This window comes from Pleurodeles waltl, chromosome 3_1, assembly GCF_031143425.1.
Source record: "Pleurodeles waltl isolate 20211129_DDA chromosome 3_1, aPleWal1.hap1.20221129, whole genome shotgun sequence".
In the NCBI taxonomy this organism is placed as follows: domain Eukaryota; kingdom Metazoa; phylum Chordata; class Amphibia; order Caudata; family Salamandridae; genus Pleurodeles; species Pleurodeles waltl.
This window is the reverse complement of record NC_090440.1, coordinates 72,139,853-72,163,962: the sequence shown is the minus strand read 5'-3', so window position 1 is coordinate 72,163,962 and position 24,110 is coordinate 72,139,853. Positions and strand designations below refer to the sequence as shown.

The 24,110-nt window shown below is 43.4% G+C and overlaps 1 protein-coding gene across 1 annotated transcript in view; it reads left to right on the top strand.

Annotated features, from left to right (window-relative positions):
- The window catches only part of LDLRAD3 (low density lipoprotein receptor class A domain containing 3), a 367,623-nt gene that overhangs the window by 172,081 nt on the left and 171,432 nt on the right, over positions 1 to 24,110 (top strand). The window contains exon 4 of the mRNA XM_069221829.1: positions 15,064 to 15,198. Coding sequence (XP_069077930.1) covers positions 15,064 to 15,198 — 135 coding nt within the window. The remainder of the gene's footprint in view (positions 1 to 15,063; positions 15,199 to 24,110) is intronic.

The following is a 24,110-nucleotide window of genomic DNA, read 5'->3' as shown; positions in this document are numbered from 1 at the left end:
AATATATTTTGTCGAGTCCAGTGGTGTCCCTAGAAGGGCCAGGGCACCACCAAGCATTTATTGTAATGTTATGGGGGCTGCAGGGTGTGCAGCAGCCCCCCGGCAACATAAAAAAGGCTTTTATCATTTTTCAGTGCAGGGCAGATGGCACTCTCTGATCCTGTGCTTAAAGACCTTGCTGTAAAATGGCAAAAGGATTTGTTACTCTCTAGCTCAGTGTGGATGTACTGTGTTAATCCTATGCTTAAAAACTCTGCTATAGGAACAGACGTTCTTGTTAAGCAGATTCAGAATTTCAGTGGTGTTGTAGGGTGCTTCATATAAAGGAGCTCCTTTCCACCTAAACTTAGAAACTATCCAGAGTCCCTTGCTTCCATTTTTGCATACATGTCCTTTAATCCTGAACTTGTCAAATGCACCATTATACAGAAGAGACCCATGCATACTAAACGTTCTAATGTAAATACCCTACTTTACAAATGATAGCCATCTAGAACCCATGGGTATTACACAGCAGTGTCCTGTATTTTAATTCCCCGTATTGTAATTGTCTTTGATACTTCCGTCCCACAGTACGCACAGTTTGTGGCAGGGCACAGATTGAACTGCTGTAATTTCTGCATTGTCCAGTGCTATCTGTGAAGTATCTTGAAGGAGCTGAGTTTTAGTCGTGCGTCCTGTAGCCCCTCCCATGATGTCCCAGTAGGCTTCCTCATTCTTTTACCAAATAGTTATTTCCAATCTTTACATCCACACCCGCTGCAGCTGTATTACTGTTGGGGTTGAGAATAGTGAGTCAGTCGTGGTTCCATGTAGCCCAGAAATAATTCATGCAATTTCATTGTCTATGATAAGCATAAATTGCCGAAGTAGGACGGTTGTCAGGTGGAGGACCAAAGTTGCTTCTAAGCATCGGGTAAGTTGGAGGTACTTCCTTCTATGATTAGCAAAGATATGAACTTTGTCTTGAGCCTCTCAAATGTTTTGAACCTTACATCTAGTATTTGATTTTCAATATGTCTCACCGGTGTTCCCAGCCAACTAACTTAGTGCACAGTAATCCTACCTATCTTGACTTTAATATTGGCCCTCAGTGGAGCTTCCATGCGGAAGTAAAGGTGAAGTTTAAGCAGTCTACACACTACCTTTAAGCTGTTTCTCAAAGTGCAAAGCATGTTATTTAAGCTTTTTGGATCTCTAGTCTTTCCATAAATGATTCCTTAGGAGTCATGTTTATGTTTTAATGAGGTTTCTTTCAATGGCCGCCCATGCAGGTAGCCAGCCATCATCAAGAAACACCCATCCCAAGGGGTCAACCTGCGTGCAGGATAGTATATAAACATTTGTGGCTAGCTCGGGCTACCAGCTGCAGGGGCCTCCCAGATTTTTTGTGGCTTGCGCCTGGGCTTGCCTTGGTCCCATAAGAACCTTTTGATGGCAGAGTCAATTTCATTTTAACAATTTGTGCTTTTCCCCAGGACAAGAGGTCCAGAGAACACCATCTACCCAAGTCGTTAATCACTTTATCAAGAAGATGCTATATATTGATTTGTACAATGTTACCTAAACCATGGATGACCAGGATACCTAGATATTTGAGGTTTTTGGGGACCCAGTGAAAAGGAAATTCACATGTGCAATGTTTAAAATCATGCATTAAAGAGGGGTTGTGATTTATATCTGACTCTGTCCTTACGTGTGTTGTCCGGCGTTCCTTCTCTGGCCATCTGCTCATTACGGCTTGCAGCCTGTCCTTTTCTGATTTCTGGGTCACAGTCTTCATTGGCTGTCTTGTTTAGGCCTTATCAGTCCATGGTTTAGAACTTCCTGTGGTGATAGCCAGGAAACTTTCCAGGCTCCAAACATTATTGTCTCTTCCCACTGTTTGTTGTCAGTATGATAGCGGGTTCCGATAGATGATGCTCTTTTCTTTTTTCCCACAGTCGTGGTTGCAGTGACAGGCCTTTCCTGTACTTTGCAGACATTTCTAAGAAAAAATCTATGGCAATGACAGTGTCCTCTTGAAATGTTTATGAGCCAGTTCACCGCTTAGCCACATTGATTATCTGATGGACTTGCTGGTGCCTTATAAAACAGTTGATGGGTCTAGGTGTTTTCAGGTTTCTATGCTCACTGCAGCACATTTTTGTGCCCTCTGGATTGTACTGGAGGAGGGGGCAGACTTGCATCGTAGAGTTTCTTGGAGATAGGGCCCCAAAAAGTGTTCACTTTTTCTACAACCTCGGGTACTCCCACAACACAGACATTATTTTGCCTGCCTCGCTCCTCCACATCTTGACTTTTTTGCGAAGATGCTATATTTCTTGCCTACCAATCCGGACCATAGTTTATGTAATCCAGCTGCTTCTCCACTTCGGTAGGTCATTGTCTGTTACGTCCAGGCGTGTTTGAAACTGAGCAAGTTCAGAATGCATGGTTTCGACCTCTGTGGCCATTACTACAGTGCTGTCCTTTACTTCCCCAATGGAGGATTTAATCAGAGTAATTTTCTCCATTAAATTACTCAGTGTTACAGCTGAAACGATTGAGTCATATTGAGGCGGTACTGTATTTTTTTTAATTGTCCTTCCACAAACATCATCTCTTGCAAGAGAAGCTGTTTGCAGCTTTGATTTAGGGTTTAGGGTACATGTGCGCATGCTTGTCTCTCCTCTGACTAATGTTGTTCTCTACTTTTGGAGGCTTTTACAAAGTTTTCTCTGTCTTCCAAGCATACAGTGTTCTTTTATTTCTACCACTCAGAACTGAAGGTTCATAGGCCTTCCCTTTTTACCCTTTCCAGTTCTCTCCGCTTGATGTAAAATTAAGGTGAAACCCATGGATCCACTGTACACATCTTTAAAACGCAATCTAAAGATAAAGATTTTGTTTTCTAGGTGGGTTGTGTAAACAGGATAAGTCTCCTCTGGATATGGCTATGTCTCAGTTATCCAGAATTATTTGGTTTAGGGTTTTGCCAGAGAAGTAAACTTGTGTAGTGGTCAGTCTTTCAGCCAAGGTGCATGCATGCAGTGGTCCTGTAAGCATGATTGTCATTGGTTGTGGTTGTATGATTCATTTACCCAGCACACGTGATTTTTTAATATTGCATCCTTGTCCTGAATGCCTGAAATTGCTCGTACTGTTTTTTTTTTTTTACTAATGTTTTGAATGACATCAGAGTTAATGTAATTTCCAAAAGTTCAATCAACTGCAAATCTTCCAATGCTGATTGTAAAAAAAACTTGGATAGTGGTTCCAAGAACTTCGTCTAGTTATTTCTGTCCACATGAGTTTATTTAGGGACTCCTTCGGAGATTCCTGCATTTTTTACAAAGTTTAAGGACGGCTGCTTGCCTGGTAAATTGTTGTCTTACCTAAACAAATTTTAAAGCGATCTGAGCTTGTGAGGTGTTTCTGCGAATGGAGAATAATTGTTTCTATAGATTGGCTTGTAAAATTTGCAGCTTCATTGGATCGTTCCTTGGAAGGCCTTCTGATCCATAGCATCTGTACTGCATGAGGCAATCACGCATGGACCAGGAATTTCATTGAATGCTGATGCTTGGGTCTGTGACTGCATGAGATGCTCACGCATGGACACGGTACTGTTCGAAACGCTCATGCATGGACCTAATAATGCATGGAATGCTGACAGAAGGACCTGATACTGCATGAGATGCTCATGCATGGACCCGGCACTGCGTGAGTGGCTCACACATGGACACGGTACTGTTTGAAACACTCACGCATGGACCAGGTAATGCATGGAATGCTGACTCATGGACCTGACACTTCATGAGATGCTCGCGAATGGACCAGGTAATGCATGGAATGCTCATGCTTGGACCTGATACTACACAAGAGGCTCACGCATGACGAAGGTAATGCATGGAATGCTGGTGCATGATCCCGGTACAGCATGAGATGCTCACACATGGACCAGGTAATGCATAGAATGTTCACGCGTGGACCAGTTAATGCACAAGATGCTTACGTATAGACCAGGTACTGCAGGGGATGCTCATCACCTGGACCCTGTACTGCATGAGATGCCCACGCATCGACCTGGTACTTCACGAGATACTCACGCACGTACCTGTACGGCACGAGATGCTCACGCATGGACCTTGAACTAAAAGAGATGCTCACGCGCGAACCCTGTACTGAATGAGATGCTCACGCACGTTCCCGGTACTACACGAGATGCTCACGCACGGACCCTGTACTACACAAGATGCTCACACACGGACCTTATACTGAATGAGATGCTCACGCACGGACCCTGTACTGCACGATATGCTCACACACGTACCCGGTACTACATGAGATGCTCACGCACGGACCTTATACTGAATGAGATGCTCACGCACGGACCCTGTACTACACGAGATGCTCACGCACGGACTTTATACTGAATGAGATGCTCACGCACAGACCCTGTACTATACGAGATGCTCACGCATGGACCTTATACTGAATGAGATGCTCACGCACGGACCCTGTACTGCACGAGATGCTCACGCACGGACCTTATACTAAACGAGATGCTCACGTGCGGACCCTGTACTGAATGAGATGCTCACGCGCGGACTCTGTACTGAATGAGATGCTCACGCGCGGACTCTGTACTGAATGAGATGCTCACGCGCGGACCCTGTACTGAATGAGATGCTCACGCACGGACCCGGTACTACACGAGATGCTCACGCACGGACCTTATACTGAATGAGATGCTCACGCACGGACCCTGTACTGCCTGAGATGCTCACGCATGGACCTTATACTGAATGAGATGCTCACGCACGGACCCTGTACTGCCCGAGATGCTCACGCACGTACCCGGCACTGCACGAGATGCTCACGCATGGACCCGAGAGTTCTGATTCAATAAACTATCAGCCTCCTGGGTCCAGCTTCGTCAGCAGCTGTTTCTGATCACTTCCGCAGGTGTCTGGCGCTCAGAGACTTGTGAACGCCTCACACGTGCTGTAGTGAACTATAATTTAATTACAACCTTATTACACCTCACAGGCTGTACCGGCCTCCGGGGCATCTGTGGCCGGCGTTAGAAGGAGTGACATTCTCTTCCGCCCGAAGATCTGAGGCTGGACAGCCTCGCTCGGCGGCCACAGCCGTGCGTTAGGAGTGCGCACTCGGGGCACAGTGGTCCATCTGCCTGAATCCGTGGCCGGACCTGCACAGCGGCGCATCTCTGAACGCACAGCAGCACCGCGCCTGGCGTGACACGGGCCGGGCTGCGGCACCCTTGCCTGTCCGTGGCTCATCACAGGCGGATAGCAGACCATCTGCAGTGGGGACAGGGGGAAACAAACCGCACGGCAGCCTCTTGTCGTGGGCAGTATGTAGAGTTCATGTAAGAAACAGGCCAGCAGCAGCCCTGTGGTCTCTCCATGGCGGAGGCTGTTGTAAGGACAGCAACACCGCCTCTTAGATGTTAAGTGAGGAGACGGAGAGGAGCACGGCAGCGCTGGTGTTTCTTCCGTGGAAGGGTCGAGTACCACGGCTCCTTGGTGTATGAATTGCGCTAGAGGTGGCAAACAGCACAGTGAAAGAAAATGTATACATAGTGTGCTAGTGAAGGGAAGTGTATACAGAGTGTGCTGGTGAAGGGAAGTGTATACAGAGTGTGCTGGTGAAAGAAACTGTATGCACAGACTGTGCTAGTGAAGGGAAGTGTATACAGAGTGTGCTAGTGAAGGGAAGTGTATACAGAGTGTGCTAGTGAAGAGAAGTGTATACAGAGTGCTAGTGAAGGGAAGTGTATACAGAGTGTGCAAGTGAAGGGAAGTGTATACAGACTGTGCTAGTGAAGGGAAGTGTATACAGAGTGTGCTAGTGAAGAGAAGTGTATACAGAGTGTGCAAGTGAAGGGAAGTGTATACAGACTGTGCAAGTGAAGGGAAGTGTATACAGACTGTGCTAGTGAAGGGAAGTGTATACAGAGTGTGCAAGTGAAGGGAAGTGTATACAGACTGTGCTAGTGAAGGGAAGTGTATACAGAGTGTGCAAGTGAAGGGAAGTGTATACAGAGTGTGCAAGTGAAGGGAAGTGTATACAGACTGTGCTAGTGAAGGGAAGTGTATACAGAGTGTGCTAGTGAAAGAAAGTGTATGCACAGAGTGTGCTAGTGAAAGAAAGTGTATGTACAGTGTGTACTAGTGAAGGGACGTGTATACAGAGTGTGCTAGTGAAGGGAAGTGTATACAGAGTGTGCTAGTGAAAGAAAGTGTATGTACAGTGTGCTAGTGAAGGGAAGTGTATACAGAGTGTGCTAGTGAAGGGACGTGTATACAGAGTGTGCTAGTGAAAAAAGGTGTATTCAGAGTGTGCTAGTGAAAGAAAGTGTATGCACAGAGTGTACTAGTGAAGGGAAGTGTACACAGAGTGTGTAAGTAAAAGCAAGTGTATACACAGAGTGTGTTTGTGAAAGAATGTTTATGTACAGAGTGTGCTGGTGAAAGAAAGTGTATACACAATGTACTAGTGAAACAACATTTATGTACAGAGTGTGGTAGTGAAAGAAAGTGTAAACAGAGTGTGCTAGTGAAGGAAAGTGTATGCACAGAGTGTACTAGGGAAGGGAAGTGTATGCAGCGTGTGCAAGAGAAAGAAAGTGTATGCACAGAGTGTGCTAGTGAAGGGAAGTGTATTGCAGCCTGTGCAAGTGAAAGAAAGTGTATGCACAGAGTGTGCTAGTGAAGGAAAGTGTATACAGAATGTGCTATTGAAGGGAAGTGTATACAGACTGTCCAAGTGAAGGGAATTGAATACAGAGTGTGCTAGTGAAAGAAAGTGTATGCACAGAGTGTGCTGGTGAAAGAAAGTGTATACAGAGTGTGCTAGTGAAAGAAAGAGTATGCACAGAGTGTACTAGTGAAGGGACATGTATACAGAGTGTGCAAGTAAAAGAAAGTGTATGCACAGAGTGTACTAGTGAAGGGAAGTGTATGCACAGAGTGCACTAGTGAAGGGAAGTGTATACAGGGTGTGCTAGTGAAGGGAAGTGTATACAGAGTGTGCTAGTGAAAGAAAGTGTATACAGAGTGCAAGTGAAAGAAAGTGTATGCACAGAGTGTACTAGTGAAGGGAAGTGTATACAGGGTGTGCAAGTGAAAGCCAGTGTATACTCAAAGTGTGCCCGTGAAAGAATGTTTATGTACAGAGTGTGCTGGCGAAAGAAAGTGTATACAGAGTGTGCTAGTGAAAGAAAGTGTATGCACAGAGTGTGCTGTGAAAGAAAGTGTATACAGAGTGTGCCGGTGAAAGAAAGTGTATGCACAGAGTGTGCCAGTGAAATAAAGTGTATACACAGAGTGTGCAAGTGAAAGAAAGGCGCAGAGTGTGGTAGTGAAAGAAAGTGTAAACAGAGTGTGCTAGTGAAGGAAAGTGTATGCACAGAGTGTACTAGGGAAGGGAAGTGTATGCAGCGTGTGCAAGAGAAAGAAAGTGTATGCACAGAGTGTGCTAGTGAAAGAAAGTGTATACAGAGTGTGCCGGTGAAAGAAAGTGTATGCACAGAGTGTGCCAGTGAAATAAAGTGTATACACAGAGTGTGCAAGTGAAAGAAAGGCGCAGAGTGTGGTAGTGAAAGAAAGTGTAAACAGAGTGTGCTAGTGAAGGAAAGTGTATGCACAGAGTGTACTAGGGAAGGGAAGTGTATGCAGCGTGTGCAAGAGAAAGAAAGTGTATGCACAGAGTGTGCTAGTGAAGGGAAGTGTATTGCAGCCTGTGCAAGTGAAAGAAAGTGTATGCACAGAGTGTGCTAGTGAAGGAAAGTGTATACAGAATGTGCTATTGAAGGGAAGTGTATACAGACTGTCCAAGTGAAGGGAATTGAATACAGAGTGTGCTAGTGAAAGAAAGTGTATGCACAGAGTGTGCTGGTGAAAGAAAGTGTATACAGAGTGTGCTAGTGAAAGAAAGAGTATGCACAGAGTGTACTAGTGAAGGGACATGTATACAGAGTGTGCAAGTAAAAGAAAGTGTATGCACAGAGTGTACTAGTGAAGGGAAGTGTATGCACAGAGTGCACTAGTGAAGGGAAGTGTATACAGGGTGTGCTAGTGAAGGGAAGTGTATACAGAGTGTGCTAGTGAAAGAAAGTGTATACAGAGTGCAAGTGAAAGAAAGTGTATGCACAGAGTGTACTAGTGAAGGGAAGTGTATACAGGGTGTGCAAGTGAAAGCCAGTGTATACTCAAAGTGTGCCCGTGAAAGAATGTTTATGTACAGAGTGTGCTGGCGAAAGAAAGTGTATACAGAGTGTGCTAGTGAAAGAAAGTGTATACACAGAATGTGCTAGTGAAAGAACGTTTATGTACAGAGTGTGGTAGTGAAAGAAAGTGTATACAGAGTGTGCTAGTGAAGGGAAGTGTATACAGAGTGTGCTAGTGAAAGAAAGTGTATGCACAGAGTGCTAGTGAAAGAAAGTGTATACAGAGTGTGCTATTGAAAGAAAGTGTATGCACAGAGTGTACTAGTGAAGGGAAGTGTATACATAGTGTGCAAGTGAAAGAAAGTGTCTACACAGAGGTTGCTAGCGAAAGAACGTTTATGTACAGAGTGTGCAAGTGAAAGAAAGTATTTATACAGAGTGTGCTAGTGAAGGAAAGTGTATGCACAGTGTGTACTAGTGAAGGGAAGTGTATATAGGGTGTCCAAGTGAAGAGAAGTGTATACAGAGTGTGCTAGTGAAGGGAAGTGTATACAGAGTGTGCTAGTGAAAGAAAGTGTATGCACAGAGTGTGCTAGTGAAAGAAAGAGTATACAGTGTGCTATTAAAAGAAAGTGTATGCACAGAGTGTACTAGTGAAGGGAAGTGTATGCACAGAGTGTACTAGTGAAGGGAAGTGTATACAGGGTGTGCTAGTGAAGGGAAGTGTATACAGAGTGTACTAGTGAAAGAAAGTGTATGCAGAGTGTGCAAGTGAAAGAAAGTGTATGCACAGAGTTTACTAGTGAAGGGACGTGTTTACAGTGTGTGCAAGTAAAAGAAAGTGTATGAGCAAAGTGTATTAGTGAAGGGAAGTGTATACAGGGTGTGCATGTGAAAGCAAGTGTATACACAGAGTGTGCTCGTGAAAGAATGTTTATGTACAGAGTGTGCTGGTGAAAGAAAGTGTATACAGAGTGTGCTAGTGAAAGAAAGTGTATACACAGAATGTGCTAGTGAAAGAACGTTTATGTACAGAGTGTGGTAGTGAAAGAAAGTGTATACAGAGTGTGCTAGTGAAGGGAAGTGTATACAGAGTGTTCCAGTGAAGGGAAGTGTATACAGAGTGTGCTAGTGAAAGAAAGTGTATGCACAGAGTGTGCTAATGAAAGAAAGTGTATACAGAGTGTGCTATTGAAAGAAAGTGTATGCACAGAGTGCACTAGTGAAGGGAAGTATATACAGAGTGTGCAAGTGAAAGAAAGTGTATACACAGAGGTTGCTAGCGAAAGAACGTTTATGTACAGAGTGTGCAAGTGAAAGAAAGTATTTATACAGAGTGTGCTAGTGAAGGAAAGTGTATGCACAGTGTGTACTAGTGAAAGAAAGTGTATATAGGGTGTGCAAGTGAAGAGAAGTGTATACAGAGAGTGCTAATGAAGAGAAGTGTATACAGAATGTGCTTGTGAAAGAAAGTGTATACAGAGTGTGCAAGTGAAAGAAAGTGTATACAGAGTGTGCTAGTGAAAGAAAGTGTATGCACAGAGTGTGCTGGTGAAAGAAAGTGTATGCACAGAGTGTGCTGGTGAAAGAAAGTGTATGCACAGAGTGTGCTGGTGAAAGAAAGTGTATACAGAGTGTGCTGGTGAAAGAAAGTGTATACAGAGTGTGTTAGTGAAAGAAAGTGTATGCACAGAGTGTGCTGTGAAAGAAAGTGTATACAGAGTGTGCCGGTGAAAGAAAGTGTATGCACAGAGTGTGCCAGTGAAATAAAGTGTATACACAGAGTGTGCAAGTGAAAGAAAGGCGCAGAGTTTGCAAGTGAAAGAAAGTGTAAACAGAGTGTGCTAGTGAAGGAAAGTGTATACAGAGTGTGTTAGTGAAAGAAAGTGTATACAGAGTGTGTTAGTGAAAGAAAGTGTATGCACAGAGTGTGCCAGTGAAAGAAAGTGTATGCACAGAGTGTGCCAGTGAAAGAAAGTGTATACAGAGTGTGCAGGTGAAAGGAAGTCTCTTGACAGAGAGTGTTGGTGAATATAAAGTTTATGCACAACATGTTCTGGTGGAAGTAAGTTTACGCAGGGAGTCTGCTGGTGAAATAAAGTACATATGCCCAGTGTGCTGGTGAAAGGAAGCCGTGCAGGGGCTAGCACTGAAAGGGAGAGTGGTTCAGAACTACTCCGCGTGCAGAGGGAAGAGTTTTGCACACTTGGGACTTTCTCTCCTGGGGCGCAGGTGGGGGCACGGGAGGGCGCCGACACAGGCCGTGTTTGTTGCAGTGTTTATTGACTGAGCTGCGAGGAAGTTATTTTGGTCTTAAATGTGCTGTAAATGTGTCCCCTGCTCCCCGGGGTGCGCCGCGATGAACGAGTCCCTGCTGCCCCCCGCCCACGCAAACAGTCCACTAGTGACCCGGGGCACGGGCAGTGATGCTGCAATAACACCGAGGGGTCACCCCGAGGGTCGCCAGCCCCCGCCGGCGCGCTTTCTCCACATTCACTGTCTCCCCGCCTCGGCTTGTTGTTTTTTGGGTGGGGTTCCCACACGGAAGGTGGGGGGCTGACGCCTCGGGGTCACCCGTCTGCCACCTTTCCACAGACCATCTGTCGAGGGTGCATTAAGAGGCCTGGCCCAGCACTGGCGGATGGGGCGGGGGGAGAGATGGGCAGCGCTGCGAAGAATAGGGCTTGTGGAGGGGTCGGTGAGGTTTAATGTATAGTAGGAGGGAAGGAGCCCTAATAATTAAAATAAGAAGTAGAAATGTATAATAGAGATCTGATGAGTGTGTATGAGGCCTCAGAAACCAATCGAGGTGCTCTACTGACGTAATAAACCACGAGGCGAAGGACAAGTGTGTTGTAAAGGTCACCACAGCCCAGGGGTGGCTTTATTGCACAAGAACACTTATTTTACACGATGAAGCCACACACCAGGCGTAGTTTATAAAACGAAATTACCAGCAAAATCAATGGTGACGCCAGCTGCTGTCTGCAAAGTTCAGATAACAATGAGTCCTGATTACAGTTAGAATAGCAATAGAATTATTTTATTAAATCGCTCAGAAGCACTGTTTTAGTGAAGAAATGTTTTGAAGCGGCGAGAAACACATCCTGTCTGCAGAGGATGTTTGAAGCTGCGGTCTGAAAAGTTCAGCTAACAAAGGGTCCTGATTGCAGTTAGAATGCCACGTTTACTTTGCTTTTCTTGATTATACAAAGGGAACCAGTGAAGCTCCGAGAAGTGTGTTTTTGGGTGTAATTATTTGATCGATTGTCATGCTTGGATCCTAGACGGAGGAAATGATCTTGAATTAGGACTCCTGTTGGAAATGGTGTCTTGACCTTTATTTAATGGGAAATAATTCACAGTTATCACTCCATATGTGTGAAATGTGATTTTATTATAACTAATTTTGTACAATAAAAACATCCAGCCATCAAATATCTCCCTTTTTTGTAAAACCTTCCTTTTGCTGTAAATTACTGGTCACTATTTCTCGCGAATGGTGTATTTGCACCAAACGCTGAACTCGGTGGTCTCAAGGCACTTTGGAGACGTAAAATAATGAAGTTTATGCTAGTACAAGATGCCAGAAAAGGAGCATTGGCGCCTACCCTCCTTCAGAACAATATGAACGCATCATACTGCTCACAAGTGTCCATCGATGCACTTAGAATAGCGCGATGGGAGGCCAGCCTCTTTGCTGCTCATACAATCTCTGGCCTCTGTGCTGAGACTGCCAGGCCTCTTCAGAAGAGCACATTGCTGCGGAAGTTTGCAGATCTCTGCACTAACTTCGGCACAGGAGAACTCGTGCAGGTGAGCAACCAGAGGCAGAAAAGGAATTGCAAGGAGGGGGGCACCTCTGGGTGGCATTTAGATGTAAGCAGGGGGCTGGCCCCATGGCTGGGCGCTCACAGGGGAGCCCACAAGAGAGAGATCCTGATTTCCACAAGGAAGGGAGGATGTTAGTAATCAGCTCTCAGTTTCTGGGTGTTAATATGCATGAGAATACATGGAAATGAGGTGTACTGCTGTACCCTAAAAGTGCCATGAGAGCAGAGAGTCCATGTCCTGCCCTTACCAGTGTAATATTAGGCAGCTATCTAGGTTGCCAGTAGTAGGGGAGAATGACTGTGCCAGAATGCCTAGTTAGTCTTGAAATGCTGCCTACAGTTTGGAGGAGGGACCAATGACAAAGCAGTAAAGTGAACTTGAATGGTAAGCATACCATCCCTGCCTGAAGGGCAGACAGAATAGCTGTGATTGAGAGAAGGGTGCCCCTCTTGCCCTCATCCTTCTTATCTTGCACATATTTGGTCTGCCATACCTGCTCTGTCTTGAATCCAGGCAGATTTTGCCTCCATAGCAGTACCCGCTTCATTGGGGGGGGAACAAGTGACCGCAGAAGGTCCGCCGTGCTATGCTGGCCTGGAGGGCCTGTTGGTGCTTAGTTTTTCCTTACACAGACTCCCCAAAGATTGGGGGTCTGTCTTTGCAACACAAAGCACCCCCATGACCTGGGAGTTTTCTCCCAGTATCTGGTGGAGTATTTGTCAAATCTTTCTATCTGGGACAACCATGGTTTTACATGGCGGAACCCAGACATAAAAAAACGCATTGGATGGAATGCCAACCTGGCTGGCGGTGGGTCTGCCAAAATTTGTTTCCAGATATCTGTGCCAGCTGCGGCTGCCTTCTCACCAAAGCCGCCGTCCCTAGCATTAAATAAGATGAGGGATGCAAGAGGCGAGCTGAAAATGAACACCCTCCAAGTTCTGATTAGTCCCTTAATCCTTGTGCCCACATGGTTCAGGAGCTGTGACAATTGTTGCACGGATGCTTTATTCATGCAGTGTTTGGTTTGTGGTTGTGCTTTTCATCTTGTAATGACTGATGCACGGATGTACTTGAATGCTTGCAGGAAATGTGTGGATCTGGTACACAATATCACGTTTTGTCGTATGGATTTGCTTGGAATTATGAGGTTTTGTTGTATAAATGCTCGAGGTCGTCCAGGTGTGTTCTGTAGATCTGCACAGGGTCTTGTGATGGTTTGTGGATATTTTTGTGGTCTCATTGTCGTTTTGTTTAGTAGTTAAGCTCGGTCTCTTATCATGAGTGTTGCATGTGTATTTCTAAAACCCTGACATTGTTGTCATGTGTGGATATGGTTGTGGGTGTCAAGACGACTACTAGGTGACTTTGGGCCTGATTTGGATATTGGCGGAGGAGTTACTTCATTACAACGGTGACGGATATTTCATCCGCTGAAATCTAAATCCCATAAGAAATAATGGGATTTAGATTTCAGTGGACGGAATATTTGGCACCATTGTGATGGAGTAACTCCTCCGCCAATATCCAAATCAGAACCAGAGCTGGCAGGCTTATGACACTTAGGGGGTTATTCTAACTTTGGAGGAGTGTTAATCCGTCCCAAAAGTGACGGTAAAGTGACGGATATACCACCAGCCGTATTACGAGTTCCATAGGATATAATGGACTCGTAATACGGCTGGTGGTAAATCCGTCACTTTTCTGTCACTTTTGGGACGGATTAACACCTCCTCCAAAGTTAGAATAACCCCCTGAGTATCTATGATTGGGCTGTTTTCTCAGATGTTACATACATTTGCATGAGTTCTAAAGGAATATTGTCTAGAGATTCAGTCTGAGTGGTTTTTATATTATGATTGTTTTTGGATATCCACAGGGCTCTTAACAACTGCTTTAAGATGTTTTTAGGGTCAGGACAATGGTTGTTATTGGATCCATGTGTTGATTGCTTCATTGATCTTGTTGGGAAGTTGATGAAAGTTGTTTCTTGGACATCCTTAGTGCATTTTGATGGCTGAAGTGTGGATGTGGTGGGAGTCTCCGCAGTTGCTGTGTGGACATGTTGTAGTACTTGCTGTGGCTGGCGCACGGGCGTCCTTGATGTTTGTGAAGATTGTGTAGAACCATGCTTTAATTCAGTGATAGTTCTTTAATGCGTATTACTAGGTTCTTGTAGATGTTATTTTATGGTTCATGATCATTGCTTTCAGACTACCCTTGGATTTTCATTTCAAATGCTTTATAGATATTGTGGTGATTGTTTCGGTGATGTGCATTTCATATTAGGACTGCCGTGTCCTTCTTGTCTTGAGTTTGGACAGGCGTTTTTCGGCTGTATTTTTATTTTTAAAAATTGTTTCATAAATATCCTTTGGATAGGTTGATGATTGAAAGAGGGCCATTCTTGTATATTTGTGATAACTGTTTTACGTTTGTTGTATGGCTGCCATTCAGATACTGCGATGGTTGGCTTGCGGAGCTTGTTTTAATCAGTATTTGGAATGAGGTGATGATCCTTACACGGATATGATTGTGGCCTTCCGGTGATTGTTGTATGGATAGTCGTGGAATATTGTAACAATTTTTGCATGGGAATAGTTGTAGTTATGTGATGATTGATTATTGGTGGCGTTGCAGTGATTGCTGCATGGATGCGCGGGGGTCTTCCGAAGAGCCACGCGTGGATGTGCTTGAAGCCCTTTGAGGATTGTTGCATGAATAGGTTTAGCCTAATTTTAAGGTTATCCATCGGTATTGCTTTCATCCTTATGAAGAGTATTCCACAGACATCCTTGGATTGTTGGGAAATTTATTTTCTGCATATCATTCTGTTCCTGATAATTGTTCCCTGGATATTGTTGGTTTCATATAATGATTATTTTTAAAGTGCCCCCGAGATGTTCGGTTTTTCAGATGATTATTTTCAGGATATCCACGCAGTTTTACAAGAGTGTCGGGTGGATACCACTGGGTGGCTGGGATCATTATTTCACAAATTTTCTTAGATCCTTATGGCGATGATCTCCTTTTTTTCTCCCTTCTCACAGCTGCGAACCCCCTGCTGTGTTCCACAGCCCGATTCCACTGCAAGAACGGCCTGTGCGTGGACAAGAGCTTCGTGTGTGATGGGCAGGACAATTGCCATGACAACAGCGACGAAGAGCAGTGCGACAGCCCTCAAGGTGGGTGCAGGTGGCTGCCACCTTTATGGGTACACAGTAAATACTTCACAGCTTCTAGTATTGAAAGTAGGACCACTGGAATTATGGAGCAGCGAAGGACCAAATTGCCAGGGAGGGTTGACTGTATTAACCGTCAAGAAAAGGCAAACTATGCTGCGTAATGCGGGACATTTTGTGACGGTATTACTTCATTAGTTTCTTTTTTTTTCATGATAACATTATATGGGCAAAGATTTCACCCCATTAATACCAGTTTAAAAAACAAACACCTTAAAAGGCAACTGAAAGGTGACCATTGAGTCTTTGCGAAAGGCCTTCCACTGTGTTTTCGCAAATTTTGATCTGTTTGCGCTAGAAACTTTTTTATTTGATAAAATCTGCAGATTAAGAATTATATGGAAAATGCTGCAAATCTATAATTATGTGGAAAACGCCATGGCTGCAGAATCGCATAATCCCAGTGGCCCTGTCTGGAATTTCTTTTCATGAGATTATAGTAAATTGCCACTGCATCTGCTTGTCCCACCTTTCGATGCCCTGCAAGGTGTCATGTGACTCTGATGCATTGTGTGATCTCTGCACCAGCTAGTACGTAGCAGAAATGTGTATCCTGCTGTAAAGTTTGAAGGGGAGATCAGTGGAAAGGAATGAGGTTCACTAGTGTCAGTAGGTAGGTGAGACATGGTGGAAAGGCCTCTGGGGCTAGCAAAGAGCGAAAGAGGGACTTACAAAGGTGTTTGTGTATGTTGACTTGTTTGTTTTGGAAAGTCCATTATCAGTGTCTGGGGCGGGGGTTGTCCAAATATGGAATTATGGTTTTGAAAGCTTTGCACTGCCAGGGACAAGCGGTGCAGATTGGGGACTACACCCACAGGAAGTGCAATGGTTTTCACAACAGCTGCTCAGATTGGCTCCTGTGTGTCCTTGCAGGGATGTTCTCGTGCAGAACCCACCATAAATTAGGATTTTTTTTCCTGGACAAATGTGAGTAAATCATTGTGGGTGTGATATTTTCTTAGAACGTGAACATGTGCCATGTGGAAAACGTTTTCTTATGCAGGTGGAGGGTGAAATAGGACTTTTTCACTTTAGTCGTGCCCTCTAGAAGTTAACATCTGCGGTGAAGTCTTTTGCCAAAAATCTGCCTTTTTCAGCCACATATGTTCATGAACACATTTTAAGCTACACATAATTCACATGTGTTGACGCAAGGAGCTTTGGACCAGATGTACAAAACACCTTTGTGGTTGCAACCCCTGAGGTTCAGAAAGTCTCATGGTGTGGGATCACAAAATAGTATTTCCGAAAGTACAGAACCTTTTGCGAGTCGGAAAAGTCTTTCCAAATCACAAAAGGGGTTCTGCGACTAATTCTAAAGTGCAATCACGAGAGGGCGTTTACCAGTTGCCTCCTAAATACGAATCATAATGCATTGTATCAGAGATGTTTGACTGCAGTTGCAACCCATAGACAGGGTCCTTACTTCCGGGCTCGAGTGGTGATGATGATGTACCAATAGGATGCTGGCCCATGTGGAGTCATGTTGGATGGCCTCGGGAAGGCAGGCATTAGCCCTGGGACATCTCTCTGCTTGCAAATGAGAAACTTGTTTTTAAGTACAACCGGTTTTCTTAATGGATATGATTCATTAAAAAAAATATATATATACACACACATATATATATATGTGTATATATATATATATATATATATATATATATATATATATATATATATATATATATATATATATATATATTTCAGTTTAGTAATGCAGAAACAGGGATTGGGGTCTGCCAACTATTGCAGGTCACCATCCATGCATTCTCTGCCAATCTTGGAGCTTTGGAAATAGCGACCTGCCTAATTAATGTCCATTAGGCAGTTTATTTTGCAACACTTAGCGAATGGGCTTTTTTATGGTGCAACTTATCAGTACATATAAATTCGCACTGCAGAATGCCAGGCAGATTGCAACAATCTGGTGCACAAAATGCACTCACTGTTCGTACATCAGGTCCTGCTTGCAGATGAGCATAGCCCGGCCACTGGCCTCATCTGTAGGTGCAGACATCTTTCCTAGCAGCCAGAATCCTTGGGAGTCAGTTGCACAGAGCAAGAGTTGAGCTGCGACTCCAACCCAGCCAGGGTAGAGGCTCTGATGGGGCACGACAGTGCCTAATTACTACAAAATCCCAAAACAAAAAGTATTTTTCAGATTGTTTGGTGAGTGTACCAGCTGCAAATTTTTAATTTTTCTGGAGTGCTAAAAATCTTTACACCCTTCCTGGACCCAGCAATACCTGATGTTGAAAGGAGATTTATCACCATAAATGCCTCTGCCCCCATCACCCCGCTCGCCCCCCGTGCACGAGGTTCTGATTAATGCACACCTGAAGGGAGGGAAGGAAAAGCACCGGCAGGACATATTTTGAACCAGGAGATATTTATACGATCGGGCTCCGCATCATGTAAGACTTTCCTCCCCGGGGTGGCCCGGTGCCAGGACTAACACGGTATCACTTCCCCTGGAGGGCTTTATTCGGCTGCCAGAGCGTGGTCCCCGACGGCCCTTTAAAGCCCGCTCTCCCTTCATGTGGCGTCTGCTAGCCACATGTGGCGACTGTTTAGATAGCTCCATCCCGGAGCTTGTGACAGTAAAACCTGTCTAATTAATACCATGTTTTTTTACGTACTATAGAATAAAAGGAATTTTTGTTCAGCCAGCTTAGAGAAAAGGCGGCTCTACCATTATTAGAGACAGATTTGAAGTGATGGAGCGTGCACAAAGGGTCTTTGTTAAAACAACCCCCAACAGCTCCAAATAGGAGCTGCATTCTTTTGAGCCTACAGTTTTATATTTCAAGAACAGGGCTGCTGATGCGTTATGGCTACTGCAGTCAGCTACTCACTTAACTATTACAAGTGATTACAAATTGTCCCCATTTGCAGCAAAATGGTCTCAAAAAAGGGTTTGCTGCTATTGCGAAGGGAGCACCCAGTGGCGAAAAATGTCATTTACCTTGGCCTCAAAATATTTTGTACCGCAGCGAGATGTGAAAGAGCTTTCTGTGCTATTGTTGTGGGCGATCTAAGGACAATCACACTGTGATGCATGACGCGACGCTCTGCCACTCCCCATAGTTGTGGCGACACCTTTTGTTTAACAGAAAACTCAGTGCAAGGTTGGCAGCCATGACTGCACATGTGGCATGATTTTCGCACCCTGAAGATGCAGTGGCTTCTAAGCAACCCTCGGAAAACTCACGTGCCCCCTAGTCACCTGCAAGGTGGACCGGGGGACCACCCCCTACATCAGGATCACCAAGCAATTCACCAGAACACTACAAACCAACCATCCAAGACTCGCCCGCCAGGCTTATCCTCAACCACCCACACAGAACTCACATCACGCCACACCTCAGGGAGGCCCACTAGCTCCTGATACACAAATATGCTCAATTCAAACTCCTCACATGCATTCAAGGCACTTCACAGCCAAGGTCCCACCTACCAGAACAGTTATATCTCCTTCCAGCAAGCACCTTGACACCTCCGCTCCACAGGACTTCTGCTCGCACACATCCCAAGCATACACAGAACCAGATCAGGAGGATGGGTGTTCTCGTACATTGCTGCTAAAGCGTGGAACGGCCTTCCCATTCCAGATCAGAGCATCCTCTACTTTTGAATTCCACAAGAAGCTGAAGACCTGGCTTTACATTTAACCAACCTGCCATAGGCAGGGCTAGGCGCACACATCTGTCGATCTCCAGGATACCCTTGCGGATGATAATGCACTTTACAAATACACATAACATGCATTTGCATATAAACATGAGACAAACATTCATTGTCAAAGCCAAGAGCTCGGCCATTTAGAGGCAAGACCTATTGACTTTGCTAGAGTTCTTTTTTTTTTTTGTTGCAATAACATTGACATACCATTGTGATTATTTAGTTAAAGGCAGGAAATGGGAAGCCACGGCCATTGAGCCAATAATGCAGACAGAGAATGGTTTGTTCCTGCAGTGAAGTTCAATGGTTTCTGAAAACCCACAACTGAAGCGCCTTTGAGGCTGTACTCAAGCCTTTTGATCCAGTAAGAAACCAAATGTTTCCTTCCTGCGGTTTGCCGCGCTAATTAATTTCAGATCTTGCAGCTCTTTCAGATATTGCTTGATCCATTCCATCCACTTCTTGGGGTATCTCTCTCTGTATTTCCTATGACAGTTGAAACTAAATCGTAAGCCGAAGGTAATCTTTATTTCTCCTTTATTCGGAAAGTTAGTTACTAATAATCTCCCGGGCAGAGCTTTTCTTCCAACTGTCCGTGTCTGTTTCACAGAGGTTCCAGAATTGACAGAACGAGGACACAACACATCTTCCCCCCTCACAATCTATACACAATAAAGTATAATAAACAAACATCTTATTATGAGCATAACCTGCAATACATAAAAATAAATACAATATGAATGTAAGTAATAATAATAATCCACAGAAAAATGTAAAATAATACGTGACTAATACAATGCATAATCTTCAAATCTGCGTGGTAAATTAGCTTCTCGGGTTCTATGCACCACTCTTTTCTCATAAAATGTTCTATCTACCCTTTCTTGTTCCTTTTTCCTTGCTAAATCTTCTCTCTGTTTTATACAATCCGGTAATCTCACAACTTTACTCTTATTCCACACACTTCCGTCACTTAATAATAAAGAATATTTGTTTACCCTTTTCACTACCAAAGGTTTTGAAAACTTTGACATACACTTGTTCACTCTGTGTCCCTTTCTAAACCCTTACCTATTCTCCAACCTTATAACTTTCATTCTTTTTACGATTGTCTTGACTACTGTTGTCTTGGCTATCTCTCTGTATTATGACTTTCCTTTCTACTCCCTTAGACAACAAAGTTCTGGGATTTCGACCTTTCATCAGCTTAAATAGAGATTTTCCAGTCACACTGTGTGGAGTCGTACGGTATGACTACAACAATTCATGCACTGCTTTACGCAAGTCCATCTCACTCGTAATGACTAATTGCAAACCCTCCTTATGTGTTCTGTTCTACCTCTCCACCAAACAATTATTTTGAGGATAATACACAGAAGTATGCATATGTTTAATGTCAAAGGTTTCCAGAAATCTCTTCATAGTATCCGTTGAAAATTATTCACCATGGTCTGTGACTATGATCTCTGGCACACCTTCTCTTTCCCAGACCTTATTTAAAAATTCTACCAGCACTTCTGCTGTGATACAGTCTGTAAATGTAACTTGTGGCCAACGAGAATATTAGTCTACCACCACTATAGCAAATTTAGGACAGGAGCCTAATGTATACAATGGTCCCATAAAATCTACACCTAATTTCTTCCACGGCTTACCAAATTTGTCACAGATTACTGGGGAATTTTTTCTCCAATTTTTGCGATGTATCACTTCAGGCACACGATATACAAGCTCTTATAAAATGTTCTACATCCCGGTCAAGACCTGGCCACTAATATTCCTCACTAATACGTCACTCAGTGGCACTCATCCCAATATGTCCTTGATGTGCCAAGCTTAAAATGTTGTTTTTGGGAACTGCTGATGCCTCCAACTGATTACCTCTTACTAAAACACCATTCACCACCGACAGTTCACTACCCATATGGTAGAAACACTCCACATCGTTGGAAATGTTTGCCCTCCCTGGCCAACCCTCCTCCATGTACTTCATTACTTCACTTAACACACCATAATTTCCACACTTCCTTCTCCATTCTTCATGTGAAATTCTCCCCTCAGTAATCTTCATGACTACTGCAATCATGTCATCATCATCGTATTCGACCTCCTCACCTATAACACCTGCAGGCAACCATGATAAGCAATCTGCTAAAGCATGTTTCTTTCCTGGCACATATTCCACCACATAGTTAAATTCTGACAATCTCATCACCCATTGACCAATCCTTGGTGATATTTTCTCAGACCCTCCAGGCGAGAAAACCCCCAGTAAGGGTTTGTGATCTGTTCAAATTCTAAATTCTGTTCCCCATACAAACTTTCTGAAATAATTTACACCCCAAAAACAAGCTAATGCTTCCCTTTCAATAGTGGAATAATTATTTTCTGCTGCCCCTAAAGGTGTGGAAGCATACGCTATGATGACCTCTTTCCCTCACACTTCTGTAACATTACAGCTCCTAAACCCACATTGCTTGCATCTGTGTTGATAATAATGGTATCTTTTATTTCAAAGGGCTTGAGAGCCAGAGCTGTTGCTATGCATTTTTTTAAAAGAGTGAATTCTCGTTCTCACTCCTCACTCCACTCATAATCTCCCTTTCAACATGAGTTGCCTCAAATCTTTCATTTTGTCTGCAAAATTGGGGATAAATCTAGAATAATATTCAGCTAAGCCTAAGAAAGATCTCAGCTGATCCTTGTTTTCTGGTGAAGGGGCTCTGTTGATTGCTTTAACTAATTCCATTTTTGGAAGGATACCGTTTTTGTCAATCCAATGACCCAGATTTTCCACACCACTCACTCCAATTTTGTACTTTTCGTTTTTTATGGTCAATCTGTTTTTTTTAACACACACAACACATTAAGTAATGCTTCATCATGTTCCACAACATTATTACCAAAAAACAGAATATCATCTTGGAAGTACGTAACCTGGAAGTACGTAACAAATGGTGCATAGCTCGTTGGAAAACAGCGGCTGCGGATGCTAGTCTGAAAGACATACGTTTGTATCTATATGCCCCTTCCGATGTAATGAAAGATGTCAAATGACGTGACTCGGGTGCAACGATATCTGGTGATATGCAGAAGACAAATCTAATGTTGAAAATACCTTTGCTCCTTTGTAGTGGTCAACATTTCATTTATGTTAGGTAACGGGTGTCTGTCAACCCAAAAGGTAGAATTCAGATCCCTTAAATCAACACACAAGCGTATATCACCATAATTTGTTTTTTTTTTGCAATCATCACAGGAGCCAACCATCCTGATGCCTCAATCTCTTCTATAACTCCTTTTCTACTCAAATCTTCCAGTTCTCATTACAGTGGTTCTCTCGTGGTCAACTGAACCATTCTGGGTTCATCTTCCAGTTCTCATTACAGTGGTTCTCTCGTGGTCAACAGAACCATTTTGGGTTTATGTACTTTGGGACAAGCATTATTTTTTAAAACAATCTTGTGCGTAAAACCCTTTAATAGACCTAACTTATCAGAAGAAACTTCTGGAAATTCAATAACAAATGGAGACTGGGAATGCTCCTCAGCTAAATTTAGCACTGATTTAGCTTGTAATACTTGCTCAGGATGATTTGGGTCTAACCTAATGCTCAAATCTCTTTGTTTTGGCCATCTTAATAAACTTGACCCATCCTTTGCAAAATACACTTTAGCTGACACCTTAACTCCCTGAAACTCCAACTGAGCATTTATGTAACCCACCAACTCTATGGGCTTGTTCCCATAGGCTACCAGTTTAATATCAGGTAGATAAACAACATGACACGGAAATCTGGACATCTGTTCCTCTCCTGTAAGCAGGTAGCTTGCACCCAAATCTGCCATGACTTTGATGCTTTCACCATCCACTTTGGTTACACAAAATGGACTGTCCTCAGACACTTTTCCTACTTGCTGTATCTACAGCACTACCTCTCGTAAATGACCCTCATTGTTAGGACTGTTCTCTATTACACTTACCGACTTCATAACATTGCTCTTATTTGCATATAATTTGCTCTTACGCATTCAAGAAAAATGCCCCTTTGTTTTGCATTTATGACACGTTTGTCCAATTGCTGGACACATTTCACTTGTCGCTACCTGTCCTTTCAATCCACATTTATAACAAATCCAGCTGGCCTTATCTCTTCCTTTTGTATACATTGAGGTTTTAACCATCCCATCTCCCTTGGTCCTCTGATTTCCTTGTTGTACCAATTCAGTTTTCTCTTTTTCTCTCTTACCCAACTCCTTCAATCCTTCATCAGTGTTTTCTGTTCTTTCCACCATTGCTATAGATTTAGTCAAAGTCAGGCTCTCCATGTTAAGTAGCTTTTCTTGTATCTTTTTACTGTTCAAATTCATTATGAGTTGATCTCTTAACATCTCATCTAAAAAAAATATAATCACAAGTAGCAGCAAGAAACCTCAAACTGGCTACATTCCTTTCTACAGATTTTCCTGGAAGTTGTTTTCTTTTAAAGGATTTGAATCTTTCCGCAACGACGTTTGTTTTTTCCCCCCCAAATTTTCTGATAGTTGTCTTATCGCTTGGTCGTATTCATCTCCTTCATCATCAGAATCTTCCTTATCCAGCACTTGTGGAAGATGTTTCAAAATTCTCCTTCCTTCCGTACTAAAATGATGTTTTAGTAAAAGCCAACTTCCTAGCGCTGGTGAATATGTCCCCTCCAGTAGCCAATATGTAGGCCTCAAAAACCTTCATACCAGTCTTCCCACGTTGTTGAGGGTTCACCAGGATTGTTCAAAATCATTAACGGTGCTGATATTTTTCAATTTTTCCAAAATAAATTCTCGTATAATATATTTACAGAATTTTTTTTTACGTTTGATGCTTCCTTATAATTAATATCAGTTGTCCACTAATATTTAAAAAATGTAAATTATTGTGCAAAGTGTTTTCCTTGTTTTTTCCTTTTTTACAACTTGCTCCAAACCAGAGGAATTGCTATTTCCTTAATATATTTCCTGGATGGCTTATTTAGGAATCAAGGAAGTTGATTGAGCGCTCTAGTCTTTTCGGCCAATGCAGTTGCTAGGATACGCATGTTGGCCCGAGCTTGTGTGTGCTCTCTTCACGCTCCTCGTTCACACTTCTGCTCGCGCCACCAACTGCACAATATGTGGCATAAACAAATACAACCAAGC